The sequence below is a fragment of the Oryzias melastigma genome, linkage group LG11, assembly GCF_002922805.2.
Source record: "Oryzias melastigma strain HK-1 linkage group LG11, ASM292280v2, whole genome shotgun sequence".
Classification (NCBI taxonomy): domain Eukaryota; kingdom Metazoa; phylum Chordata; class Actinopteri; order Beloniformes; family Adrianichthyidae; genus Oryzias; species Oryzias melastigma.
The window spans coordinates 23,802,800-23,822,666 of record NC_050522.1 but is presented as its reverse complement, the minus strand read 5'-3'; the positions used below and the strand labels follow the sequence as shown (position 1 = coordinate 23,822,666).

General features: G+C 37.5%; 4 protein-coding genes across 4 annotated transcripts; 3 read left to right on the top strand and 1 right to left on the bottom strand.

The window, feature by feature from the left end:
* Positions 1–8: 8 nt before the first annotated feature.
* On the top strand, positions 9–3,625 carry LOC112162395 (zinc finger protein 236). Its single transcript, XM_024298210.2, has 2 exons — positions 9–313; positions 1,988–3,625. The coding sequence occupies exons 1-2, from the start codon at positions 115–117 to the stop codon at positions 2,680–2,682; spliced, it is 894 nt and encodes a 297-aa protein (XP_024153978.1). The 5' UTR covers positions 9–114; the 3' UTR covers positions 2,683–3,625.
* A 1,024-nt stretch (positions 3,626–4,649) lies between these two features.
* Positions 4,650–7,799, top strand: LOC112162584 (gastrula zinc finger protein XlCGF57.1). Its single transcript, XM_024298402.2, has 2 exons — positions 4,650–4,968; positions 5,912–7,799. The coding sequence occupies exons 1-2, from the start codon at positions 4,713–4,715 to the stop codon at positions 7,516–7,518; spliced, it is 1,863 nt and encodes a 620-aa protein (XP_024154170.1). The 5' UTR covers positions 4,650–4,712; the 3' UTR covers positions 7,519–7,799.
* A 2,665-nt stretch (positions 7,800–10,464) lies between these two features.
* LOC112162586 (zinc finger protein 425) lies at positions 10,465–15,500 on the bottom strand. Its single transcript, XM_024298404.2, has 2 exons — positions 14,469–15,500; positions 10,465–12,860 (listed from the first exon to the last, which is right to left on the bottom strand). Exons 1-2 carry the CDS (start codon positions 14,752–14,754, stop codon positions 11,842–11,844), a joined length of 1,305 nt encoding a protein of 434 aa, XP_024154172.1. The 5' UTR covers positions 14,755–15,500; the 3' UTR covers positions 10,465–11,841.
* Positions 15,501–15,940: 440 nt separating this feature from the next.
* On the top strand, positions 15,941–18,927 carry LOC112162585 (gastrula zinc finger protein XlCGF57.1). Its single transcript, XM_024298403.2, has 2 exons — positions 15,941–16,325; positions 17,195–18,927. Exons 1-2 carry the CDS (start codon positions 16,151–16,153, stop codon positions 18,370–18,372), a joined length of 1,353 nt encoding a protein of 450 aa, XP_024154171.1. The 5' UTR covers positions 15,941–16,150; the 3' UTR covers positions 18,373–18,927.
* The last annotated feature ends 940 nt before the right edge of the window (positions 18,928–19,867 follow it).

The following is a 19,867-nucleotide window of genomic DNA, read 5'->3' as shown; positions in this document are numbered from 1 at the left end:
CCGGAGGTCTCTTTGTTTACACCGGAAACGGAAATGAGATCTCGTTAGCAAACTAGCACACTTGCTTTCTAGCTTCCCAGCAGATTCGACCGTCGTTTCTCCTTGTTTGCAAACATGTCTCAGCTCGATTACATGCGGCTGTTTGCCAGCCAGCGGCTGACCGCAGCGCTCGAAGAGATTCTGTCGGTGTTTGAAAACGTAATCGTGAAATACGAGCGAGACGCGGCTCAGTGTCGAGAAGTGATCTCCCGCCAGCACGCGCTGCTCTGCACGCTGCACCAGCCTCTGAGGGAGTGGGACGCGCCTCTCACAGGTGAGCAGCACCTGTTTCATTCAGCTGTGAGGCGCAGATTTTATACTTCCCGTTTAGAGGCGAAAAAATAAATAAAAACAACTTCAGTTCTCAGCAGAATAACATATTTTTGAAGATTAGGTCATTTTATAACACAGCGCTGGATAAAAAGAGTGTTATTTTTTAATTTATTACAGCTTTTCTTAACGATTTTTCAATAATAAAACCAGTGATTTGTTTTTTACACCTCAAACAACTTTAAATAAATGATCACGTTTGAGTATAATATTCAAAGTACACAATATATCTAGTGCTGTGTAAATAATTACACTTTTCATTCAACAAACCAAAGAATAAAATAGTTTAACAACGTCAAACATTTAATAGAATAACCAACATGACAAAAAGTAATGATATCAAAAATAATAATAATTAAAAAGAAATTTAAAATAGAGGTCAGCTAACTAAAAATAACAAATTCGTAAAAACAATAAATTGTTTTTGATAATTTCTAACTATTTTCTATAGAGACTAAACATATTTTAAGTAACTTTATGTAAAACAATTTAGTAATGGGAATTTTCTTGACCAATTTTTCTTTTTTGTATAATATTTTGCCAAATTGATGACATTTTTGTCCATAACTAGAGTTAATAACACCTGAGGTGTCTCTGTAGACACTTGAACACAAACTTTTTAGCATACTGTACTGTTAAATACTGTTTAATGTTTAGAATGTGTTGGAATTATAATGTCAACGGTTGAAAACTTACAGTAAATTAAAGAACATGAACACTGGAGCTCCGGTGTTAAAGGGTTCAAAGCTGCATTTAAACTTACTAAATTAAGTAAAACATTGGATTTATACTTTAATTCTTATATATTGTATGAAACATTTTTTAAAGAGATTTATTTAAAAAATATGTATTTGTTTCTGATTTATATAAATTGTATTTTTTCATGAAACATGTTTTTGTTGATAAATTAAATTTGTATTTTATTCTGTTTTAATTAGAGCAATTTACTTACATAATTGCAATCATCTCAAACGATTCCTTTCTGACCCTGAGTGATGTTTGCTGCACCACCTTTATTAATTTAGGTGTTATTGTTGGCTCATCTCTGCCGAAAATTATTGTGAACTCTAAAGAACATATTGTTTTTAGCTACTTTTTGTGGCATTTTTTTATGATGGTGGACACATACAGAAAATTAAATTAAAAATTTATTTCTGAGTATTTTTTTATTCATATTATTGTGAATCAGTAGCAGATGAAAAAATTCTGTTTGAAAAAGATCATATTTGTGATGTAGGCCCATTCTGATGGATCCACTTGTTGACAAATAGATCCATGTACGTCTTCGTTTTCCTCATCTGAGCTGCTCCAAACTCTATGACTGGATAATTCTGAAACTGCTTGTAATTTTTGTTACACCTGTAATGTTAGGTTGGGTGGGAGGTACTGGGACAGCATGTAAACAGAGAGCTCCTAGCTATGGGCGACGTTAAAGGGGGGCGGGGTTTCTCCACGTCAGTAGTCCCGCCCAGAACTCAGAAACTAACTTCTGCCGCTGTGTAGAAACTATATCCTCGAAAATAGGATCAAAATAGGATCGGAAGATCATTTAAGTTCATATTTGGTTCCTTGGGAATCACTAACTCGGGTTAATCCTTAATTTTGGTGTTTTTTCCAGACTGTCTCACGCAGCAGCCGTCGTCAGGACAAGAAGCAGCTCCCTGCCAACCCAAGGATGACATCCCAGACCAGGAAGTCGTTCTTTCTTATGTCAAAGAGGAAGAGCAGAAGGAGCAGCAGCTCCAGAAACTCAACAATCTGGAGATCATCGGGTTTACCTACCGTTCTAAGCCGGCTGCAAAGCCACTAGTGGACCTGCAACCATCCGTTCACCCACAAACCCTAAACTCAGATCCAGATGTGCAAAACGTGTTGTCCTCCGAGACTGAAGACAGTGACGACTACAACAAAGAATCTGCAGAATCTGAAGCGGCTTCAGATGAAAAGCAGAAGTTTGTCAGACCGCAGGAATCGTTCAGCTGCCACGTCTGCAGCCGCACTTTTAAGACTCGCAGGATTCTGTTCAAGCACGTTAAAAGCCACCAGCAGGACGCCGAGCAGGTCTGCGGCCTGTGTGGAGAACAGTGCCACGCTGGTGAGGGTCTGACGCGGCACCTCCAGACGCACTTTGAAAAGAGAAAGCTGCAGATTCAGACCAGGAGCCAGAACTGGGAGAAACGGGTTTCTAAACTCAGTGAAAACGGAGTTGAGGAAAGCCAGAAAGGAAACAAATGTGAGGAGACGAACGGGAGCGCCGACCAAAGAGAGACGCTGGAGCAGAAGAAGACGAGTAAAAGACAGAGGACGGTGTGAACACGCTCCAGTCCGAAATGCACTCTCTTTTTCCTAGAGTTAAACACTGTTTGTTTAGATGCGCTGATAGTAAAACTTGCCTCTTTTTTTTTCATTTTTGCAGCTTTTTTAGTCTAATTTCTTTAAAGGTTAGATTTTATTTAATCATGGAACCGGTTATAAGTGCAAACTGTACATTCACAAAAGACTTGAGGAGTCTTGATTTGTAAAATAATGAAGGGGAGCTGCCTTTTAGGGAGGTGAAGGTTGGAGTTTATAACACATCAGGCTTGTTTATTTTACAGCTACAGCAGAAAGACTTGTAAAAGACAATAAATAAGATGAGAATATTGTTTCTTTAGGTTCATTTTTTAAGACAAAGAAGTGTTAAATGATTGGTTATTCTTAAAAAGAGAAGAGAAATTAGTTTTTAGCTATTCAGGAATAAATATTTCTGAGTTTTTTGGCAAAAAAGTAGTTTAGATCCATAAAAAGGAATAATTTTAGGGCTCAAGGACATTTTTGTTCCATTTTCTAAGAGCTTTTTGGCTCTAACCTCACATGTGGAGCGACATTTGCTTTGTTAGCCATCTAAAATTATTTTTGTCATCTGGAATCTGTTTAAGTTTAACTTCAAGAATAGCATTTTTTTCCCCATGTGCACTTCATCCAGTCAGTTTCAGACATTTACGTACATTTGAGAAGGTTAAGATTTAAATGATGGATCAAAAATAAGCTTTCATCTGATGCCATTTCACTCAAGAAATGACTGTTCTTGAGAAAAGAAATACCACAAGTGTCTTTGTGTTTCTGTTTTTTGCTATCAGAAAACACTCGTAAATCTCTCGTACCTCAACTAAGGACTTAAAAAAATGTTGTTACTTTTATTTTTTTATTCTTCACATATTAGTAAACTGTGCCTGTAATTTGTTATTTTATAAATAAAGTTTAGAAATTTTGATTACACTGTGAATGTTTCAAAGAGATTCTTTGATTCTTATTTAGTTTAAGAAAATCAAAATATTGCTTCAAGGTGAAGACGTAAAGAGATATAATATATAAGCTTATAACAAAGCTCTTTCCCCCAAAAAGCTTTGTTATAAATGCAGCATACAGTGGAGAAATTCCTATGTACTTATAGTCATTTTGAGTCTTTATTTTTATGTATTTTTAAAATTATTTTGGATCAAGAGAACAAAATCAGCTCTGTCAAAAACCCTAATTATATATACCAATATATATGGTGTTGTATCAAATTATAGGAAGTTTAAGATTGTGTTTTTGCAGATTTGGAGTTGTGCAGGAATTATATAATAGCTGTAACCCTGAAGAAGATCTTTCATTTGGTACTAAAGGTGAGGTCCACAATCAAATTTAGCTGCTGCTAGCCAAGACTTTTCATATAATCCACATAATCCCACAAAAAGGGTGATTTTAGTATCTTGGCAATTTTAAAATTATTTCAATGTCAATAATTCTTATGTTCTTGCTATCCTGTGTCCTATTGGAGAATAGTCCAGCCACAACACAGATATACAGTTATTTTTATGCTACTTATAAGATAATGTTCTTCCCTAAAGACAGCAGAGATTTAATTTTCTAACTCTAAAAGTGACTTCAAACATAGAAGAAAACAGAAGTTTCAACAAAAATTAGTTGGTAAATAAATGTTTTTGTTTTGTTTAAAATCATATTTAAAAAGAACAAAAAAATTAAGAGTTTACAACTTTATTTACTGACAAATCGAAATTTCAAAAGAGCCCAAAAAACAATTTAAACACATAAAAGCTGCACACTTCTTCCAATACAATGACTGTAATCTATTCCTGTTTAATAAAAATACAATATAAAATATCATACTTGAGAAATTTACCTCTGTAAGTCAGTAGAAACCACGATAAACAAAATTCAGCTTTTTCTCTGAAAATCCTGCGTCGTTGCGTCACAGACACCGGCGTAATACGTCATGACGCAACAGAGATCCCGGAAGTTGTGCTGCTTCACAGTGTTTACAATTTTTTCTTGGTCTGGTGTTTTAAAAAAGCATTAAAATGCCTAAAAGGCGCTATGGGAGGCTCAGCCTGAAGACTACCGTTGAGCAGCAGCTAGCGGAAGTCGCTAAAGAGATCTTGTGGCTGCTCCAGGAGCGCAGCCAGACCGGACTGGATGAGCTAAAGCGGCTGGTGATGGAGCGCATCACCGCGGCCGTGGAGCTCATCCTCACCGCCTTCGAGGTCAGCAGAGCGGCCGAGAAACCGCGGGACCCCGTAGCCTGTCCCAGAGCTGACCCCGCATCAAAGCTGAGAGGTAAGTGTGTTTTGGGGAGTCTAAAAGTTTAAACTGTATCTCATAAACGTTAGATTATTTGTTTATAACATATATTTTATTTTACTAGGATTTTTAGTAGCTTTATTTACTATGCATTAAATTAAAAAATATGTAAAATTATTTTAAGATTTAGTATAAAATTATAATCTGCTGGTTATTAAACAAAATGTATATTGTTATTATTGTATGTAAATTTAAAAAGTTGTGACGGTTTTTATGTTTTGGTTAAAAAAGTTCTATATGAATTAAATTTATTTAAAATGTTATTTACAGAACTGCTTTTAAATACTTACTATATTTTAAAGTTGGATCATCTTTTGATCTGTTTTCAAAATGTGGTTTTCTAATAATGGTTCTGCATATATATATATATTCCCAATATCTGGTTATTTAGTTTCTGCAGAGCGGCAGAAATTCAATAGAAACTCTCCTCTAAGTTGTCAGTAGAACCATTGGTGCGGAGCAACCCCGTCCCCCTTCCCCTCACTGCTGCTGAGAGCTCTTTGTTTACATGCTTTCCTGCTAGCTTACAGCCCCTCTCACCCCCAATTAAACATTAGCAAGGCAACAAAAATAACAAGTAATATTTTTAGCTATCCAGCCATAGAATTTTGAGGCTCCTGATTCACAATGATTTGAATAAAGAAATACTGAGAAATGTGATTTTAAGCCAGATTTTCTTTAGAAAAATGCCACAAGAACATGTTAAAAACACAAAATGTTCATTGGAAAACTCAAAAGAAAAACTAAAAAAGCAGGTAATATTGGAAGACTTTTTCTTTGAAAATATCCTGTCAGAGATCAGTGTTTCCTCATGCATGATGTTTGAACTTCCTGTAGCTTGTTTTTTCCTTTTATTGCAATTTAAAGTCACATTTTGAAGTTTGCAAACTTTTTAAATTGATCTTTTTTTTCTCTGTAGATTTTTGCATGTCAGTCAGTCTGAACCAGGAACAGCTGAAGGAGACCGTGCCGAATACATCCTCCAGGACAGAGACGGTCCACGAACTGAAGCACCAACCCGCCTCTCCAGAGGATCCGTCTGCAGATGAGGAGATTGATTCGGCCGAGGGGCCGTCTCACAGCTGCAGAGTGTGTGGGCAGTTGTTCGGTGGGAGAGGTTTTCTGCTAAAACATGCAGAGAAACACTCCGGTGAATCCAAGTGCGGTGTGTGCGGTGAAAGTTTGAAGCCCGGCAACAGCCTGAGTCAACATCTCCAAACACACCGCGACACCGGCAGGACTTGTGACATCTGTGGCAAGAAGTTCCCGTCGATCAGAGCGCAGGAGACCCACATGAGGCTGCACACCGGGGAGAAACCCTTTAACTGCCAGTTCTGCCACAAGGGATTCAACCAGAAGGGTAATATGGTGACTCACATGAAAACTCACACAACCGATGAGCTTTTGACGTGCACCATCTGCTATGAAGAGTTCAGCCAGAGCAGCTTCTTAGAGCGGCACATGAAGGTTCACGAAGAGCAGATGGCGTTCACTTGCAAAGTCTGCGATGAAGGCTTTCAGACGATCGCGGAGCTGAGGCGGCACGTCCGAAGCCACAACCAGCAAACCAAGAAGACCAAACGTAGGAAACCAAGCTTGACTCCGTCTCATTCCTGCAAGATCTGCGGGAATTCCTTTCACAATAAAGGCAACCTGCTCCGGCACGCCGAGACGCATCTAGATGACCCCAACTTCCTTTGCGGGATTTGTGGAGAGCACGCCGACTCTTTGGAGAGTCTGCAGCTCCACCTGCAGAGCCACCGAAAAACGAGCAGGATCTGCGAAATCTGTGGCGTCAACTTCCGAGACATGGAGATTCACATGCGGACGCACACCGGCCAGAAACCCTTCCGGTGCAAGGACTGTGGGAAGGAGTTCCCCCGGAAAGGCTCCCTGGAGAGACACATGAGGCTGCACGCCGGCGAGAGGCCGTACATCTGCGAGTTCTGCGGAAAAACGTTTGTGGAAAACACCGTCCTGAAGAGGCACATCAAAAGCCACACCGGAGGAAAACCCAGGATTTACCCCTGTGAGGTCTGTGGCAAGAAGTTCACCATGAGCCAACACCTGGACGTCCACAAGAGGATCCACACGGGGGAAAAACCCTACACCTGCAGAGTCTGCAACAAGAGCTTCCGGCAGATCGGCAATCTGGACTCTCACATGAGGATCCACACGGGCGAAAAGCCCTTCATCTGCAGCCTCTGTGGCAAACGGTTCCGGCAGAAGATCTCGCTGGAGACGCACGAGAGGTTCCACAAGAAGGAGAAAGCCTTCGTCTGCCAGCTCTGCAGCAAAGGGTTCGTCCAGAAGATCGACCTGAAGAGACACATGCTCACGCACACCGGCGAGAAGCCGTTCAGGTGCGCGCTTTGTGGGAAGAGCTACCAGGAGAAACGCTCTCTGGACTCGCACATGAAGGTGCACAGCGGAGAGGCGGCCGCCACGGGGTTAACTGTGGCTCCCAACGTGACCCAGCAACAGGAGGAGGTGCACCCGGATTTTATTCACCCAACCGGGACCTAAGAACGGAGACGCTGTGGGGGTGACGGCGCCCCCTGCTGGTGCCACAAGACAATCTCCTGAACACTAAATTAACTCATTAATAGATTCTCAGAGCAACATCTCCAGATTTCACCTCTGCCACATACTCAGAAATTTACCAAAATACACATGCAACTAGTACACCCCACCACACCCAATTATATAAATAAATGAAAGGAAAACAAAACCAACAAAATCTCTTATGGGGCTTAAAATATATTTCAAAATCCAAACCAAAACACTAGAGCTGCCACAAACGATTATTTTAACAGTCGACCAATCGGGTCATGTGCAAACTGGATGTAAAACACACATCTCAACATCATTAGCTTTAAACTAACTAAAATCTAGATATATAACATTACCTGTGATAATGCTTTTGTGGATGCTGTAAGCTGAATTTGGCCGCTGAAGACTAGCTGAAGATGCAGATATTGTTACCTGAAAATGCTGAAGCTAAAAGCTGAAATCGCTGAAGCTAAAAGCTGAAACGCTAAAGCTAATAGCTGAAATGCTTAAACTAAAAGCTGAAACGCTAAAACTAGAAGCTGAAATCACTGAAGCTAATAGCCGAAACGCTAAAGTTAATAGCTGAAAATCCTGGAGTTGATAGCTGAAATCACTGAAGCTAATAGCTGAAAACACTGAAGCTAATAGCTGAAAACACTGAAACTAATAGATAAAATCACTGAAGTTGACAGCTCAAATCACTGAGGTTGACAGCTGAAATTGCTAAAGCTAATAGCTAAAAATACTGAAGTTGATAACAGAAATCGCTAAAGCTAATAGCTGAAAATGCTAAAGTTGATAGCTAAAAATGCTGAAGCAGATAGCTGAAACCACTGAGGCTAATAGCTGAAAATGTTGAAGCTGATAGCTGAAAACACTGAAGCTAATAGCTGAAAATGCTGAAGCTGATAGCTGAAAACACTGAAGCTAATAGCTGAAAATGCTAAAGTTGATAGCTGAAACCACTGAGGCTAATAGCTGAAAATGTTGAAGCTGATAGCTGAAACCACTGAAGCTAATAGCTGAAAATGCTAAAGTTGATAGCTGAAACCACTGAGGCTAATAGCTGAAAATGCTGAAGCTGATAGCTGAAACCACTGAGGCTAATAGCTGAAAATGCTGAAGCTGATAGCTGAAACCACTGAAGCTAATAGCTGAAAATGCTAAAGTTGATAGCTGAAACCACTAAGGCTAATAGCTGTAAATGCTGAAGCTGATAACCAGCCAAAATATCAGTTAAATATTAGTACAACTTGTAGTATAACAAATTGACAAAAAAGCCTAAATTTGCCAAAATAACTATCATGCAGCTGAAATATTAGCTAAACTCCAAATTAGCCTACAACATTTTAATAAATACCAAAATAGTCCAAAAAGGTAGCAGAATGTAATTTTAACTTTGGACTTTGCTACACTCTGACTTCATATGAAGTAATCGACTATTAAATTAGTCGTCGGCTATTTTAATAGTCAACTAGTCGTCGATTCGTCCACTAATCGTGGCAGCCCTACAAAACACAAGTTTCCAGGATATCTAATGAAAGACTTGAAATTATTATGGGATAGCCTCAGGACCTTCAGCTTGGTGGTAATTTTTTGGTTAAAGTGTAAAACTTAGCGACTTTTTTTTACATTTTGTACAATATGGGGAAACTTTGTGCATTTTTACAAAAAAAATCTTCCATGGCACAAGCTTAGATCTACAACCAGAACCAAAGTTTTGTTGACCTTTGACCTCCGGATAAGGCCGCCATCTTTAGCTCACACCCCGGCAAAAAAAAGGGAAAAAAACTCCACTTAAGGATTTTGATCTATGTTCTCAAGCATCATTCGGAAGCCACTTGTAAAAAAAAATGTTGGAAATAAAGTTTTTAAATTTTGAATGTCTCTATATAGCGAGCATTGAAAAATGGCGTTTTCCCGTTGGCCGCACATTTTTACTGGAATATTGTGAAAGTTTAAGACATGAGTCTCTGGCTCAAGCTAAATAAAACACTATTACATACAATGTGAACATATTAGGAATGTGGACGTGATTATCCAAAAACCACTGTTGCTAAGGAAATCAAAAAAATTACTTTTACTGATCCTTCTAAAAGTTGCATAAAACTGTTTGTCACCCTCGGGCCAGCAAAAAGTTAAATGGTTGCTATGGAGATAAACACACAGAAAAGCCACCATTTAAAAAAAACTGTTGTTTTTTTTTAATGAAGTCTGCATCTGGCTTGAACCTGTATCTTGTGTTTTTTTGTTATTCTAGTAAATTCCTTAGTTGTGTTTTTTTAGTTTTGTATGTATGGATAAAGTTGCTTCAAATGTAGTTCATTTATAGCAGTTTATTAAAAAAACAAACCTGTAAATACCAGAACTTGTGCATTCATCTGCTTTTTGACTGATTCCATACACTTTAATGCTTTAAATTTCTATTTGAGTTCTTTTTACTCCAATATTATTAGTTAGGTTTACTCCTACTTGACATTATCATTCTATTTGAATATATTTTGTGTGGTAGAAACATTTCAATTCATATGTATTCAGTCAACAAATGCTCCATTTAAAAAAAAAAAAAGTTAATTTCAGACAGTTTTTTTAACCAGTCATGGTTCATTATTAATTGAAGGCACTACAATGAAAACGAACTTCTATTTGCACATAAATCAAATTTAATTTTTAACAATATCAGCTTAGTATATTTGTTTTCTATGCTCTATTGATTCTATTTTATTAGGCCACCAGATAAAATAAATTGATTTTTTTTTTAACTACCACAAATCTTTTTGTTTCACCTTTTTGTACAGATTTGTCCTCTGAAATCAGTAATAACATTATTTTCAACATTCATCAATGTCAAATTTAAGTCTTTAAGCTCATCAAACACCTGAATGTTTTTCCTATTAATAAGAAAAAGAAGGTCATACATACAGCGGTGAATGACTTTTATTGATTTCTCTCCAAAAGCTGACAGTTTAAACCACTCTACCAAAAGCATAACAATAAAAAATACACTACAATTAGTTTAAATGTTAAAAAGCGGACATAATTAGGAACATGTATTTTACACTAAAGCACATTTAGAAGTAAACTGGTCAAAATGTTAGAATAAATCAATAAAATGTCTAATATCTACAAAGAAATGAAACACTTTCATTAATCAACAGAGGGAATAAAATGGTCAACTTTTTTCTCTTTTTGTGCAGGTTTTTGTTAGTGTTGCTCACATAAGATCATTACTAGAAATCAGATGAAAGTTTCACGTCTGTGAGGCATTAAAGTCTGATAAAAACACAACAATGAAAACAAGAATTTATAAGAAATCTGTAAAAAATAAGGCTGGAATTTCAATTAATTGGAAACTGGAATATTGATTCAACAGATCAATTACTTCATTTTGTTTTAAAGCAATTTCTATTTTTTTTCCCAAAAAACAACTGATTTCTTTTAAGCAAAAATAACTATTTTAAAAATGTTCTTCAATTTAAAATGAGTTATTAGTTGGTTTTAGATTAAAATTAGACAAAAAAATGTGAATTTGTTAGTTTTAAACTTATATTAAAATGCAAAATTGAGTTAAAAATGTATTAATTCAGCTGTTCGGCGTCCCTTCCCAGACACTGAAAATTAAGTTAGAGGAGAAAGTTTATGGATGGAGGATGATGAAAGTTGTTGTCTAGGGGGAGGCAGAGAATAGGACCGGTTAGAGGGGGATAACTGCTGCGGCGCCCCCTATAGGGAACAAATATCAAATGACACTTGAATTAAGTCAGTTCAAGCCAGGACCATATTGATTCAACAAACACAAATACATTTTTCATTAAAACAAATACTTATATCTAAAATGGGTTTGATCTGTGTTTTGAAATGTTTATTACTATTGTTAAAGCTTGAAATAAATCAACAAATCAATTTGTAATGAAAATTGTTCCAATTTTATCAATTAAAATTCCATCTTTCTTCATTTTATATCACTTATGTTTTAATAGTAGTTCTGACGACGGCACAGTTAAACAAATATATTATTTGTCAATGATCTTTGCTTAAAAATCTAATTCTGAACTGGGTTGATTTATCTGTTTTGTAACTTTTTTATTGGAGTGTTCTATTATTTTAACACTTGAAATAATTCAATAAATCCATTTGTACTGAAAGAAATTCTTATGTTATCAGTTAAAGTTCTTAGTATATTTTATATCACTTGCTCTGCAAAAACTGTTTTTATGACCCTCAAAACTTCAATTTTGATTGAATAAATTATTTCCAAAAAGTTGAATTTCAGCAGCCCGAGTTCTGACAGTTTTCCTACCAAAAACTCTGCGTCTGAAACGCCGCCTGACCCGTGTGCATCGACACGTGAATCTTCATGTTAAACTCCGTTATGAAAGACTTGCTACAAAAGGGGCACTTCAGAGGCCGCTCCTCTGAGGGCCACGTTTTGGGGGCCTCTGGTGCAGCGGGGGGGTCTGACGAGGACTGACTGGTTCCTTCGCCTCCATCGTCAACGTTCTCAGTAGTGCTTGAGGTTTTCTCCCCTGCAGGTGGATCAGAACCCGCTCCAGGTGGATCAGAACCCGCTCCACCCTCAGAGGCTGGATTAATGTCCCTCTCGCTGTGATGAACGTGACAGCTCTGAGGATTCTCTTCCTCTTCTTTGTCGGAAGGCGGACCGATCACGACTTGGGAGATTTCAGATTCCACTAGCTCCTCTTTAAGTGTGACGGGCTCCGTGCCCGCCTCTCTGAACCTGTCCTGTACCGCCGATGCTCCATCTTGCATCTCAAATTCGCTTTTTATTTCAGCAGGAAACTCAACCGGCCAGCAGTGAGAGTCAAAGGGAGGCTTTGTGTCTTGGCCGCAGTTGTGCTTCCTCAGCATCGACCGAAACTTGAAGGCCTGGTTGCACTCGCTGCAGGTGAAGACGTTTTCCACGCCGTCGATTGGCTTGTGGAACTTTAGGGACAATTTTGAAAACCTCTCGTAGTCGGATAAGCGACGCGGTTTCGGTTTTTTCTTGGATTTGTGAACTTTCAAATGGAACCCCAGAGCTGCTATTGAGGAGAACTTGAGACCGCACATCGTACATGGAAAGGTTTCTGATTGGGGTATAGCCCTCATGCTCTGCATTCCACTGTAGTACAACTGGTTTTCTATGAACCAGAAGTGTTCCAGCGGGTCTGGAGCTTCTTGAGGGGACAGAGGGGGTAAAAATACGTCCAGATCCAACCCTTGAAAGGGAAGGACTCCATTTTCGTCCAGACTGTTGCTTCGGACCATCTGCTCAGAGGAAACGTTCTCTTTATTATCCCTCGACTGCTGAGTCTCTGTGAGAAATGGGGAAACAAAGAGATGAGATTTTATAATTCCATCACTTAAAATAAATTATTGTAATTTTATTAGTCATTAGTTTAACAAGTGTATAGCTGAAATAGTGCTGCCACTAACGCTTATTTTAATAGTCGACTAATCACAGTTTTTTTCTGATTAGTCGACTAATCAGGTCATGCGCAAACTGGACGTAAAGTATGCATTTTAAAGATTATTAGCTTTAAACTGACAAAAACTAGATATAAAGCATCACCTGCGATAATGCTAGTGTGAATGCTGCAAGCTAAATTTGTCCGCTGAAGATGCTGTAATTGATAGCTAAAACACTGAAGCGGATAGACAGCTAAATTATTAAATGCCTAAATAGCCTAAACAACAAAAAGTCTAAATTAGCCAAATTAGCTAGCATGCAGTTGAAATATTAGCTAAACTCCAAATTAGTTTAAAAAACTGAAAAATCCTAAACTACCACAAACAGCTAGAATGCAGCTGAAATATTAGCTAAACTCCTAATTAGCCTTAAAAACTGAAACAAATCCTAAATAAGCCAAAATAGCTAGCATGCAGTTGAAATATTAGCTAAACTCCAAATTAGCCTAAAAACTGAAATAAAATCCTAAATTAGCCAAAATAGCTAGCATGCAGTTGAAATATTAGCTAAACTCCAAATTACCCCCCAACAAAAAATTCTAAATTAGTGAAAATAGCTAGCATTATGTAAAAATATTAGTTAACCTCCAGATTAGCCTAAAAACCTGAAAAGATCCTAAATTAGCCAAAATAGTTAGCATGTAGCTGAAATATTAGCTAAACTTCACATTAGCCTTAAAAACAAAAAATCCTAAATTAGCCAAAATAGCTAGCATGTAGCAGAAATATTAGCTAAACTCCAAATTAGCCTAAAAACCTGAAAAAAATTATAAATTAGCTTAAATAACTAGCATGCACCTGAAATATTAGTTAAACTCCAAATTAGCCTAAAAAAATAATGAATTAACCAAAATAGCTAGCATGTAGCAGATATGCTAGATAAACTCCAAAATAGTATAAAAATCGTTAATACGTGTCAAAATAGTCTAAAAAGCTAGCATTGTGCTATTATAACTTCCGACTTTACGACACTCCAACTCCAAATAATATAAAGTAACGACTAATCGACTATTACATTTGTCGACTAATCTTGGCAGCCCTAAACTAAAAAAAATGTAAGGTAATTCAGCTTAATAAAACATGACTACGACACATTCAAAACAATGTTTATCATTTTTATAATTATTATTAAGCATTATTACTTTTATTTATTTATGTATTTATTTTTGGTCTTTCAAAGTCCTAGAAAATAATGTATTTTACTCAGACTCACCAGGTTTTGTATTGTGTTTTGTATGTGCAATATTTGTCAATAAAGTTAATTTTAAAATAAAAAAAATAAGATGCTACATAAAAACAAGCTCAAATAGTCGCAAAAAGTTAATAATGTTTTAAAGCAAGACATGTGTTTCTTTCCCTTTAATCTTCATAAACGGGTTTTTTTAGGAACGTCTAAATAAAGACCAAACGTTTGGCTAATGCTAGCATGTTTGGGCGTCGTTAGCCGGACTCACCTGCTCTCTCCAGCTGCACCGTTGGCTTCAGAACTGCATCCAGTAATTTTCTCTGGCGGCAGACCTTCTGCTCTGATTGCCGCAGAGTATCTTCGAAATCTGACACGATTTTCTCAAACAGTGAGATGATCTGCCCCGCAGCTATCGTTAGCCGCTCGGTGAGCAGGATCCTGAGTGTGGGGAGTTCCACCGACACTTCGCCCGATTCGAGCCGCAGCATGATGTCTTCGGCGGCGCTGCTGATCCGCTCATTCACCGACACGCGCAGCAGCAGTGTCTTACTCATATTAGTGATATTCAATGAGTTTATCAGTAACTAAAGGAGTTCGTACAACGTGCAGCGCCCACCTTCGTTCTTCTTCTTCGTCCCTTAGGCTTGTAGAGGTTTAGAAACCACCTCGCTAGCCATCTACTTACTGCCATCTACTGGATCAAATGAGAACTGCAAGGCTTGGAATTTAAACCACACATGAAAACTGCAGCACAATAAAAAAAAAAAAAAATAATATAAAAAGTTTGCATATATGATGGAAGAAAAGCTCACATAAAAAGAACTAAATATTGACTGCTATTCTTTAAAAAAAATGCATTTTGTGTTATGTGTTTGCCGTTTCCTGTTTCGTGTGATATGTGACTTGATATGTATATTTTTAAGTTAAAAGCTTTAATTCACTTTTGTCCTTTTTACAATATCAGGTATAAAATTTCAATAAAAATAGTAAAATATGTGGTAAAATACTATAAAGTTGACAATAAAATTGCTTTAAGGTAGGAAGTTAAAATGCACATTTATCAGCCGGTGAGGAATAAAGTCCAACTTGATTTTTCATACAGCCATATATTTCTTCGTGTTTTAACAGTGAAAAAACAAGAAATAAATCAACAAAAAAATGAAAAACTATAACGCTGTACTGGCTTGGATCACCTGATTACTAGTTCATTTGAGTCAATACATTTATAGGGTTTAGTGTTAGGTTATGACGATTTACATCAGATAGTATTCATATGCTACATTATTTAAATAAGAACAAGGGGGAAATGTACTTACCCAGAAGTTGTGCAGAATTTCCTGATTAGCATCCAGTTTTTCCCAACTACTTGGAATTTTTTTTACAAAACAATTTTTAAAAATTCCATAAACTAAAATACAAATTAAGTAAATTTACTAAATGTTTTGTTGATTTTCCTTATATGAAAAAGCACACTAAAAAAACGATTTCAAGTAGATGAACAAACATGAACTAAGTTTCTTTTTCAACATAAAGCCAGAACTTTACATTGAAGAACCAAAAAGAGACAAGAAAAAAATCAGATTCACAAAAGAACTTAATGAATGTTGTTTATGCAAACCATCCAAATCTATTCTTAAACATTTTAGATTCAATGTTTTTTCCCATCTGTTCTGGCCAAGTTCCTGATATTTTCAAAATAAAAGCAGAGCTCACAAATTGCAGGCATTCGAAAAGCACAGGAGCCGCAAGGGATTTTATTTTGAAAGTGTGACCCGGATGTGATTGAGTTTCGGCATTGTTTTGGGGGTTCGATTTGTTTTGATGTGTTAACAGCGTCAAGGAGTGATTGTTTGGCTTACTTTGACTCTTGTAGCTACATAAAAAAATATTTGACAATAATAATAATTAAAAATAATAATAATAATTGTGTCGGATTTTGCTTTGCTAAAGATGTCCAGACTTCAGGGTCTGAAGGGGTTCATCAGCCAGCGGCTAACAGCGGCTGTGGAGGACATTCTGGGACACTTGGAGAAAACAATCCTGGAGTATGAAGAGGAGACGGAGCGCCGACATCGCGACTTTCTGGATGTGGTTCTGACGGCTGAGATGAAGCAGCAGGGAACAGGTGTGTTTTCATTTAGCTCACGTTAGCACCTGCAATAGCAACGTTAGCTGCATCTAAACCTGAAAGCTAAATTAATCTTATATCTTTTTGATACAGTAGATTAGAATAACTGCAACTGACTCAGTATATATACATAACTCCTACTACCCACAATTCTTTCCTCAGATCCACTTGAATGTATTTTGCTACAGGTTTTGTTGAACAAACACAAAAATATAGCAAAATAAAAGACACAAAAACATAACAAATGTGATTTTAAAATGTCATATAGTAATTCTAATTAGCTGTATATATATTTTCAAGGATTGGTCTAATAGCTTCATGATACTCGTTTATCTTAAATGCAAATGTGAATTACTATAACAAAAGATTTGACTGATATTGCTGGCTGCTAGGAAGACGATTTAAATTATATTTTTCTTATAAAAATTCAAATATTTTATGTAAATATTGAATATTCTTATACATCATAGTCAATTGTGGTGTACCACAAGGCTACGTGTTTGGTCTAATCCTGCTTTTGCAATATTTGCATAAAGTTGAGACAAAATATTTCCACTAGAATTAAAGTTTTGTCTAATGTCGTCGGCTTTTTGTGAGACAACTTCCAGTATTGAAGCTTAAAAAAAATTAATTAAATTCACATAAATATATGTAACTTTTAAAAATTAAACCAAATTTATGCCAAAAAGTGGAAGGAAATGGGGGAAAGTAATTCTTTATGCTTATAAAAAGTATAAATCTAAATGTTGGAGTGGATCCACTTGCCTGGTTCTTTGTCGACTGTTTCTCTTTGTAAGAAAGCATTTCACAACCACTTCCCATCTGTGATCCTTCTTTCTTTGTGTCCGCTTCGGCATTTTCTACAGACATCCAGCAACAGTTTACAAGAAAACGAAACCCTTCAGCACAGCAGAGGAGATCCAGTTCGGAACCAGAGAATCTCGATCCAGGACTCCTAAATGCTAAACAGGAACAGGAGGAGATCAGGATCTCTGAGTGCCGTTCCATCTTTGTGAAGAGTGAAGACGAAGACAAACCCCAGATTCCACAGATTGAGGAACCCATCATCATTCTTGATGAAGAAGATGAACCAGAACCACAGACAGAACTCCAGACGGAAGCTAGAGTTGATCTTTACGATAAGGCCCAGGAGCCTCATTCAGATGTAAACATTCCTTTAAATAATATCGGATATAATTCTCTTAACTTATTCCGGTGCTCAGAATGTGGGAAAACGTACAGCTCCATGAGTCACCTGAAGCTACACATACAATATCACGCTGAAAGACCCTACAGGTGCCCCGTGTGCAGGAAGTGCTTTTCGTGGAAAGGACGTCTCCAGAAGCACATGAGGACCCACACGGGGGAGAAGCCTTTCAAATGCACCGTGTGCGGCAAACGCTTCAGCGAAAGCGGAAATCTGAAGGTCCACATGAGGATCCACACGGGAGAAAAGCCATTTAGCTGCTCCTTTTGTGGGAAAGGCTACGCACAACGAGGAAATTTGAAGATGCACATGTCGGTGCACAGAGGAGAGACGATGGTCAGCTCCTCACGTCCTCAGACGGAGAACGAGAACCCGTTAGGAGGACCAGAACAAACGGCAAACTCTGACCAACGCCTTCCTGCGAGCTCTGCGCTTCACGTGGCGGGAAGCGGCGGCGTCCCTGCCAACTGTTGGAGGACGACCGTATGTAAAAAAAGCTACAGCTGCTCCGAATGTGGGAAGAGGTTCGGATTTAAGGGGCAGCTGGCGTCGCACATGAGAGCTCACACGGGCGAGAAGCCCTTCAGGTGTCCGGTGTGCTGGAAGTGCTTCTCGTGGAACGCCTGTCTGCAGAAACACATGAAGATCCACACGGGGGAGAAGCCGTACAGGTGCCCCATGTGCGGCAAGGGCTTCATCGAAAGCGGCAACATGAAGGTGCACATGAGGATCCACACGGGGGAGAAGCCGTTCACCTGCTCCGTATGCGGCAAAACATACCGACAAAAAGGGAGTCTGACCAAACACATGGATGTTCACAGGGAGATGAAGTCATAGGAGGCGTTTTCTTTGACTTTCTGAACATTGACATATTGAAAAATCTATTTTACTAAGTTATAACTAGTTTTAGAGCAGAGAAACCATAAAGTAGGGGTCCCCAAACTTCTTGTGAAGGTCACATAACTGTTTTCTTCTCTGATGGGGGGCCGGGGTTGGTTTGTAAGTTAAGAGAAAAAGTGTATCAGTCACACCCTAAACGTAAACATTTATGGTTTTCCAGAAAGCAACGCATAGCCAAATTTTAAATATTTCATTTCTGTAATCTTCACAGAAAAAATAATACTAAAACATTTTAAAAACTAGATATATAACATTAATATAGCAATAATGCTACTGTGAATGCTGTAAGCTGAATGTGGCAGCTGAAGGTGTTAGTGCTAATAGTTGAAGATGGTGAAATTTAAAGCTAAAATTGCTTAAGATAATAGATTAAATTGCTGAATTTGATAGCTGAAATGGCTGAAGCTAATCGCTGAAGCTGATAGCTAGCTAAACTATTAGCGAAATGTCAAATTATTCTAAAAAACAGGAAAAAATTCTAAATTAGCCAAAACAGCTCGCATGTTCCTGAAATATTAGCTAAATGCCAGATTAGCCCAAAAAACGGTAAAATGTCAAATTTAGCCAAAACAGCTAGCATAAGGCTAAAATATTAGCTAACTCCAAATTAGCCTATAAAACTGAAAAAAATCCTAAATTAGCCACAAATAGCTAGCATGTAGCTGAAATATTAGCTAAATGTCAAATTAGCCTAATAAACTGGAAAAGTGTCTAATTTAGCCAAAACAATTAGCATGTAGCTGAAATATTAGCTAAACTTCAAAAAAGCCTAAATTCCCCTAAACACCTAGCATGTAGTGGAAATATTAGCTAAATTCCAAATTAGCCTAAAGAACTAAAAAATAAAAAGAAGCCTAAATTAGCCAAAACAGTTAGCCTTTGGCTAATCTCTAGCCAAAACACTTGCACGGAAGAAAAATAATAATGAAGGTATATGATAGTGTGTGGGGGCCCGGGTCAAATATGGCCCAATCCGGCCCGCAGGCCATAGTTTGGGGACCCCGTCATAAAGGATAATCGTCTCATATCATTTTTAAAATGCAAATTTACTGTAGAAAATTAACCAAAGACACATTTCAAAATTTCCAGTTGACTGTGGGAGTTTTTTTTAATGTTATGATTGTAATTGTTTGGTCACTTTGAATAAAATCTTAATCGAAAATGTTTTCCCTGTTTTAATACGACACACTTTCCTCACTTACTTCCTGGTGCAGTGATGTCATATCCATATTATATGGGGTTAAATTATTGTTTCAAAACTGAAAATCAAACAAACCTATTACTTCTGAAAAGAAACTAACTATAACTCATAATGGCCAAAAAGTACAGAGATCTCAACCATTCTTATCTGTGACATCTACTGGACATTAAGGCAAACTGTATTGACATGTTTCAGATTTTTACTGTTTACATCAATAAATTAATCTTCTAA